Genomic DNA, 8,405 nt, shown 5'->3' with positions numbered 1-8,405 from the left:
AGAAACAATGTCTGAATATCCCAGGATATCGAAGTTATTAGACTTCTTATTAGTGAGCATGTAAACTTTATTCTCTTGCATATCTGCAAGACATTTCTTGGCTTTTCCAGTGGTCCATTTCTGGACTTACTTGTATATTTGCCAATTATCCCGATCACAAAACAAGGGCATGTTCATACTTGAATACACATATGCTTCCGACAACTGAAGCATAAGGAACCGACATTATCTGATCAGTTCATAATGGTTCCTTGGACACTAAAATGTCCATCTTTATTGCCCTTGACTTTAGTAGCAGGTGCGATAAGAGTACTACCACATAATATTTTCTTTCGTACTCTATCGATGTATGTCTTCATGATAAAACTTATACCACTTTTGGAATCTTGGCGAAACTCGACACAAACAAAGTATAGGGCATGACCAAGATTCTTTATGTCATAAATGGAAGGTAGAAAATTCTTGGCCCGCCAAAAATATTCCATCTTCTCAAGGTAGTATACTTACTCCCCCTGGTTTTATGGTATGAGTGTCCCGACGCTTTCTTATTTCATAATTGAATTTCTTGGGGCAAATACCTTGTGTTAACTTCACCTATTTGACGAAACCTTACGGTTAAGTCATACATACATTCTTAACTTAGTCAACACAAGAGGATGTTATAATAATAACACAAGCGTCAAAACAACTCACCGAGGAAACTCTATTGAGTTCCATACATCATTAGAGCTCATTATCACACAAGCCTCTAAGATGATCATTCACACACATTATGAATCACACGGAAATTGTTAAGTCTCAACATTGAGTATTGCAATATGCATTTCTTCTCAACTTCCTGATGCGTATGAACAAAGATCTAGTGGAGTTATCCTTAAGATTCATGTTCATACGCTTCAGTTCCCTGATGATCACTTTATTTGAAAAAATGGAAAACATATCCAATATCTTGATAATAATCATTTAAGTTCTAAACCACAACACCGTTGGGCTGAAGATGGAAAAGAACCTAATGAATTGTGACAAATGATTATAAATGACGATAGTCAAAAATATAACCACGAGCCACGTGATACTGACAAGCTTGCCATTTGAGTGAAGTGCGACATATGATTATTAATGACGTTGGTCATATATATATAATCAACATGTTACATCATGATGGTCATTAGACTAGCAAGCTTCACTTTAGCATTCATGTGTGCTTCATAATGCTCATAAGGGATTAAGTACACATTAACGTAATAAAATGAGTAATTTTTATCCATTCTTCTAAATAAGACTTGTTGCATCTTAATTAGATAATTGACATTAGTATATGATTTTCATACATTCTCCAACCAAGACTTCTCGTTGGTTCTATCTTTAATTGGAGAATTAACATACATATTTTGATCTAAGTAAGAGAAGTGAACGTGATATCTCATATTAAACGAGACTTCCATTCTCCCCCTCGAAATGTGGTCTAAAACCACAATTTCAATGAGGTCTCATTATTTACACTTCTCTTACATCTTTAATTGTAACATAACACATAATCTTTACAAATGATCCATTCAGATGAAAAACATAACTTGTCTCACCCTAGGGCGAAACTAACGTTACATAATTGGAGTTGACTTAATAACACAGAAAATCATGTCATATGTTCGAGAAACTAGAAATAAGTTTCTCCAGTAACTGGGAGCAAGAACAAACATCATCAATTAGATGAAGAATTAAGTATCTCCAAATCCTAGTGGAATAAATCCAATAGTTTTCACTTTAAACCCCATTGCATTAGTATTGTGCATGATAGCACATGCATTTTGAGACCTCTCCCAATGTCCGCCTTAACATCATGATTAAATCTGTAAACCTTAGTGGCAGAGAAACATTGCGAGATTCCTTACATGAGAAAATGATCTCCACTCTCCATACAGAAAAGTTATTTACATAAGGGTTGTCTATGCCAAAATGGAAGTTGGCATCATTATTAATGTTCATTACTATGAAAACAGAAGACATCGTTATGAACATCACAACAAAACATCAAGCATGAATTAACCATGCAATGAGATGAATAAAAATGATTAATTTATTCTAATCTGCATTATCATTGGGCAAATAACGGGAAAAAAAACTTATTCATTCATAAATGACACATAAAAATAATCAATGTTGGTCAGAATATCATCAATCGCCATTATGAATTTGGCTCACTAAATCTCTAATCAAAACTTCTCGTTGGTTCCATTTTGATTAGAGAAACATAAAATCACATAAAGACCAGCAAGAATATTAGCTAAATTACTAACCATCATTAACATAAAGCAACATTAAAGTGTAATCCATTATGTCATAGGACACAAGGATTCATAACCTGTTGTAGTCATCTTGAACTTAAAATTTTGACACTTAATGAACATTGAAAATAACATTAAAAAAATAAGTGTCAAAACTATCATTAAAATTCTAAACAACATACAATGAAGGTGGCATTGGAATTAACATATAAATATAAATGTTATTTCGAGAGAGTAGACTTCAAAGTTACAGTCAGTCCAAAAAGACATTAATATTATCGTCAGGATATCATAACATTTTCCAGGTAATATGGACACAAATTTTCATAAGGATTCACAAAATAACAATATTTGGCAGCAGCAGATACTTTGGAAACGAATCCCCTAAACAAAATTCATTTCTTTAGGGGATTGATCATAACCCCATGAACATTATTTTTGAGTCTTTATGCATATTTCAATAATGCATATCATAATAAAATGACATGAAATGCACCAAATAAAAACTTCAGTTTTGCCCAATAGGCGTATCGACGCAATATTATTATGATGCGGAAAACTGAACCATGTGACCATCACATTCTCCTTGAGGTGGCCTCGGCCCATTCGAAATGATCACATCATTAAGAAATGTCATTAGGATGGCATCACCACAAACATCACACTCAAATAAAGTTTCCAAATAAAATATTAATGTTTAGAAACTTAAATGAGTGACTAAAAAAATGCTCAATATTTTAACATTAAGATTTCTTTACTGAAATAATACTTGAAAAGTGATGACCATAAAAGGTGCCTTTAAATGACATCAACATTCACGTCATATTAAATTTTCCAAAATAAAATTTCCAGTTGGCTCCATTCTATTCAGAAGATTTAAGCATAATTATAAGCACTTTAAAACTCATCAGTGCAAAAACATAATTTGGAACTTAATGAATGCACTAAAACGGCACAAAATGCCTGAAGAACATAATTTGACCCATAATCATCCATGGATTTTTATTAATAAATCTTCATCATCATTAAAGGCTTGCCATGAAAATTACATAAACATTAATTGTGCTTTAATTTTCTAAGCAAAACTTCTCGTTGGTTCCATTATACTAAGAAAACTAAAACACAATTTATAACTTAATTTTTCTGACAATTTTCTATCTATAACAGTGCAAAAGGCTTTCTTAGAATAATCTTAACTATAGAATTGCACTTAATAAAAGAAAATACGCGCAGAACATAAATTTGTTGGCCCAATACAGCCCATGGCTACCCTTGATTCATTCGGCCCAGCTCAAAGACAAGAACGTTTCCTGCCAGGATAAGACATGCTGGGCCGCAACCCAGCTGCGGAAGCGGCCTTTTAAGTGCCCGAAGGCCCATTCGGAGCTGCGCGTCGGCCTCAACCGTTGGATCAAGCCGACGGTCCCGATCCTCCCGGGGCTGAGCAAAACAACACCTGGTCAAACCCTAGAAGCATTTCCTTTCCTCTCCCCCGATTTTCACGGCTCGTGCAGGAGAGGCGACAACCGCGGCGGCGACCCGAGGCACGCCGGCCATGGCGGTGCGGCAGTCCCGTTCGTCGGAGCAGCGTGCCTCGCTCAAGGCCGCGCGCTCCTCCGCCGAACGGCGCTCGCCGTGTTGAGCTCATGGCGAGACCGGGAGGACGGTAGTCCTAGCTACGCGTGAGGCATCTCGCCGGCGGCTGCCGGCGCAAACTTTTGGCGGCGACAGCGACGGCGACGTACGGGGTGCGGAACCCATTGCACGCGCGCGTCCATTAGCACCTCAGCGGCGGCTGAGTCTTTCCGCACGTCATCCCGAGAGACGGCGGCGTCGCCGGCTCAGGGATCCCGAAGGAGCATAGGCGCGGCGTCATAAGGTGTGCCTCAAATACTCTTCTTTTTGTCGATTACAACATTTTTGGGCGCTGATTTGGGGAATTCCAAGTTCTAGGGTTTTAAAAATTGGGGATTTTCTAGAATTTGCAATTTCCCTCCTCCTGATTGCTTAAACGGGTAATTAGCACTAACCCGCATCAGTAATACCTTGACTGAAAATAATTAGCCATAAACAAGGCTCACTAACCTAATAAAGTTTAATTAAACCTTAAGTTGGTGATTATCTGGAACGGAGAAAATCAGGACTTAAACATGATCGTTAACAGAAAAGAAACATCACTAAAAACATGATTAGAGTTCTAACCGAGATTAACCAGCTCATGATACCATTGTTAGGTTAATTGGCTTTGGGCTAATCAACTTTAGGACTTAATCTCGGACTAGAACATCAGTATTATGCGGAAGCGTACAAACTTACATTGATTGGCGAAATCCCATGGCTGCTCGATGCAGCCCCTTGTGTAGCCCATGGCCGCACCTTGGGGTCTCCGGCGATGAAGATATGGCCGGGAGAAAAGCAGCACGTATATGGTGTGGACGTGCATCAGGAGCGCCGCTGTAGGAGATGGCCACCGGCACTAACCTTGCGGTGGCCGGCGGTGGTAGTCGGCCTTCCAGCCCATCAGCTCCCTCTTTTTAGGATCGGTTGTTAGCACTCAGGAGTTTTAACCCGTTTGTGTTTTTCTTTTCTTATCTGAACAGGTACGTGACCTCTTCCTTTTATATGGGAACTGATGGACCGGGGACCGAAACCAAAACATTGGGTTTGGGTGCCCCCGATCAAAGCACCAACGTGGGATTGGACTCCCCTTCTTTTTATCTCGGTCTATTACAACCTGAGATCAATTCCAACATCTTAACCTAATCAAACTGACCTGGGATCCAGTGATGCTGCATTAGACAATTTAAATTATAATATCTAACGTTTGATGTTCTATTTACATATACTGCCTTATATGTGCATGATGAATGACTTAAATTTGGAGGTATATGCTTTTCCGCTATTTCAAGCAATAATCAAATAAGTATGGTTTAATATTAGAACTCTATAAGCAACTTACCATATCTCCAATGCTCATGTGTATTTATTTTTTTGCATACCACCTTCTGCCCTGCTTTATGTACTAGAGTACTTGTGCCTCAATAGCAAGCAACACATCTCCCCTTTAAGTCTGTATCTCAATACTGTATATGCCATGAGATCTGGTTATCCTTCAACATTCTGTACTCCGCCGTGCGCAACGTGTTGAAGAAATTCGCCTCATCTTCTACTGATACAATGCCATCCTACTATTTCAGAAAGAGGAATCATGCACTCCTGATGTTACTGAACCCAAGGCGATCTCAAAAAGGAAAATACTGAGGTGGGCATGCAATTTTCTCACTTTCTCATGTATGCAGAGTCATTTTGCGTTGCATTTGAACATAGTTCTTGTTACTGAACAACATCATTTTTACTTTATGTTTCTCTTATTTCAGATAATGGGACAAGTGGGCAACAAGGAATCTGATGGTTCTGAGAGTTGTTTTGAGCAAACATCTGCACCTGACGGTGGTGTAGTAACACATGCACCCAGTCATTTGGATGATCCATCTGAGCTAAGCATTATAGGTCAAATTGTATATCCACTTTGTTTGACAGCTCTTAAACTAACTGGTACACAACAACTGAGACACATGCATGTATAATTTCTGCAGAACTTCATATAGTTCCATGTAATCTGTCCGCACGGTTTACTGATATAATACAAGTTAGCGACAAAGCTCCCATGGAACAAAGTGAAGAAGAGGAGTTAAGCAGCAATACAGAAGTGGAGAGTATTCAACATGACATCGATATAAAAGGTTCAAACTCATTTCTTATGCTTGTTTCATCGTTGCTAGTGATGTATTTTTTGTTGTTAAACTTTCGTTCGATCTTTGTACAGAAATGAAGCATCATGATTATCCAAGTTCCTCTCAGCAAGCGAACTCTGACACGGGAGAAAATCGGCCTTCCTTAGAGCTGCAAGGGATGGTATGTAATCATTTAATCCTTTCGTTTTTGCAACTCAAAGGGAAGTCTAGCCTACCCGTTTTTGGAATCTATGGCAGGCTGATGCATATTGCATTCTTTCTATGGCAGTATGTCGATATGGGTTCCTCCTAAACATTAAAAAAATCCATTTCAGACAGTCAAGAACTCTTCACAGTCCTCCTTAAAGCACAGTGAGAGATTTCTGCGTAGGGAAAGCAATATCAATATGCATGATCAATTGTTTTGTATCTCAAGACCACGCCACTGCATGTAACTCGAGCTCATGCCGTCATAGATTCTCCACACCAGTTTCTGCTACTAGGAACACCCTACTGGAAACTATGACATATCGGTTGAACTTTTCCTTCTCTTCTAGGGTGCTGCTCAGCAGAATCCTAATGAACTGGTGCCTGAGCCAGAAAGATGCGAGCCCACGGTAAAGGAGGCTGCTGCAGAACACGGTAGGCGTCAAGTGTCATGCATCATCTTTGGTCGCTAATTTTTGGTATATTCACGCCGCTTGCATTAAATGATGAGACGAGTCGCCTAATCAACGTCGGTGCATTTCTGCAGCACATGGCCGACATGCGACATGCATGTACCGGATGAAGGACTTCCCCAGACGAAGGCTTCAATAGTAAGCTCTTTTGCTTCGTGCCTAGACTTGGGTACTTATTAGATTATTTTTGCCTTGGTTACTACACTTACTAGTTACTACTACCAAATACTGTAATGTAGCATGAAACAGTAGATGCAGCTGACAGATTCTACTAGGGTTATATATAATAATGCTGTCATACCACACTTATTTTGTTTCTACAGTTGCATTTCCTGATTTGGTTGTCTTGCTTATGCAAGGACTGCCAGGCAGAAGGAACCGCGGATGACCAAAAAGAGAACCTTTGCGAGGAAGAAGCAAAAAGAGGACCTTTGCGCTTCGAAGCCTCGTGAAAACACACCCTAAAAAAAAAGCCTCGTGAAAACACAAAGAAGACGTCAAGGTGAGCGAGCATACTTACAGAAGGGAAGGCGGCACCTAAATGCAAAAACCAGCTTGATAGGTAATTAATATCCATAATATAGTTGACACAACCTGTGGTTTGGTTTGGTGAACCAAGAGGAGGCTACTGCCGGTGGCGGCCATGATGCTCAAGGACTCAAGAAGAGGACTCGAAGAGGGCATGCACACGCCCCCTTTGTCTGCGGAAAGCGTTTGGTTTTGGACCGATTATTGATATTCTAACCTAACTAACTGGCACAATGGCTGTTACTGCAGGATAGAGGAGGCGCCAAGGCATCGGCCGGCGACGGCAATTGGGCGATCGGACTCGCTCATCTAGCTCCTCAAAGCATGAGGCATCGCTGGGGCTAGAGAAGAACACCCACCCACTCAATTAGATAAAATTCATACCGTCAAATCACCTTGGTTTGGTGTAGTTAATTATTACTTCTCCACGGCGGGTGCTTCTGTAGGATCTTCACCAAGTCCAGTTCACAACTAAACTTTTGGTGACACATGAAAATTTATCTATCTAAGAAAACGCTCTCATCATCATAGTTTGCGATTTTTTATCGGTACCGAGGGACTATATAGCGAAAAGAAGATTCCCCTGAGCTGTAGTCGGCACTTTATTCCCCAAAAAAGATCTTTTAAAAAATACACCCACAAGTTTAAAAAAATATTCTTCTTTTTTTTGGACAAACATCTTGATTTTTCTTCTTGTCAGCGGCAAAAAGAGAGAAAAACACGATTATTCATAGTCATGTCAACTTGTGTCCATGTCAGCCGATTCAAGAAGCATCTTGGTCCTTTTGGCTGTGCCTAGACCTTCCACTGGTTGGCCCAAATGGAAAACTGGAGACCGAACCCATGCTGGAGGAAAGGAGGAGCCGGTTGTCTTACCGGGCGCTCGCAGCAGCCTCGCCTGGGCCGGCCCAGCTAGCACGCTCGCTCCTTTCCTCGTTCGCAGCTGCGCGTTTCGTTCCTTCGTTCTTTTTTTTTTGGCGTTCGTTCCTTCCTTCACAAAACTGAAAAATCGAATGGATCTGAAATTTACGAATTTTAAAGCAGTTCCTGAATTTGAAAAAGTTCATCAATTCTAAGAAGCAGCTCATCAATTTTAAAACAAATTTCACAATATTTGAAAAAAGTTCATCGAATTTGAAAAAAATCATTAGATTTGAGAAAAAAGTTCATCCAATTTG

The 8,405-nt window shown here is 39.8% G+C and overlaps 1 protein-coding gene across 11 annotated transcripts; it reads left to right on the top strand.

Annotated features, from left to right (window-relative positions):
* The first annotated feature begins 3,777 nt into the window (after window positions 1–3,777).
* LOC123129220 (kinesin-like protein KIN-6) lies at window positions 3,778–7,741 on the top strand. 11 transcript variants are annotated; one of them, XR_006463641.1, is made up of 8 exons: window positions 4,218–5,547; window positions 5,663–5,795; window positions 5,882–6,028; window positions 6,112–6,200; window positions 6,577–6,661; window positions 6,774–6,837; window positions 7,059–7,261; window positions 7,477–7,741. XR_006463641.1 is itself a non-coding variant. In XM_044549458.1 (7 exons), coding segments are annotated over exons 2-7 (516 nt in total). In that variant the 5' UTR covers window positions 4,218–5,547; window positions 5,663–5,665; the 3' UTR covers window positions 7,069–7,741. The 11 variants fall into 11 exon arrangements, 2 of the variants coding, with proteins under 2 accessions (XP_044405393.1, XP_044405392.1); XR_006463648.1 differs by adding an exon at window positions 6,355–6,470 and having other exon boundaries at window positions 7,059–7,741; XR_006463647.1 differs by adding an exon at window positions 6,309–6,470 and having other exon boundaries at window positions 7,059–7,741.
* The last annotated feature ends 664 nt before the right edge of the window (window positions 7,742–8,405 follow it).

This window comes from Triticum aestivum, chromosome 6A (assembly GCF_018294505.1).
Source record: "Triticum aestivum cultivar Chinese Spring chromosome 6A, IWGSC CS RefSeq v2.1, whole genome shotgun sequence".
In the NCBI taxonomy this organism is placed as follows: Eukaryota; Viridiplantae; Streptophyta; class Magnoliopsida; order Poales; family Poaceae; genus Triticum; species Triticum aestivum.
This window is presented reverse-complemented; position numbering and strand designations above follow the sequence as displayed.

What these genes read in the sequence shown, in the direction of transcription:
- LOC123129220 (XM_044549458.1), top strand. Translation starts at nt 5,666, where the DNA reads ATGGGACAAGTGGGCAACAAGGAATCTGATGGTTCTGAGAGTTGTTTT. An exon ending in ATCTGAGCTAAGCATTATAG is followed by an intron (nt 5,796 to 5,881) that starts GTCAAATTGTAT and finishes TAATTTCTGCAG; the next exon opens with AACTTCATATAGTTCCATGT. An exon ending in GGAGGCTGCTGCAGAACACG is followed by an intron (nt 6,662 to 6,773) that starts GTAGGCGTCAAG and finishes GCATTTCTGCAG; the next exon opens with CACATGGCCGACATGCGACA.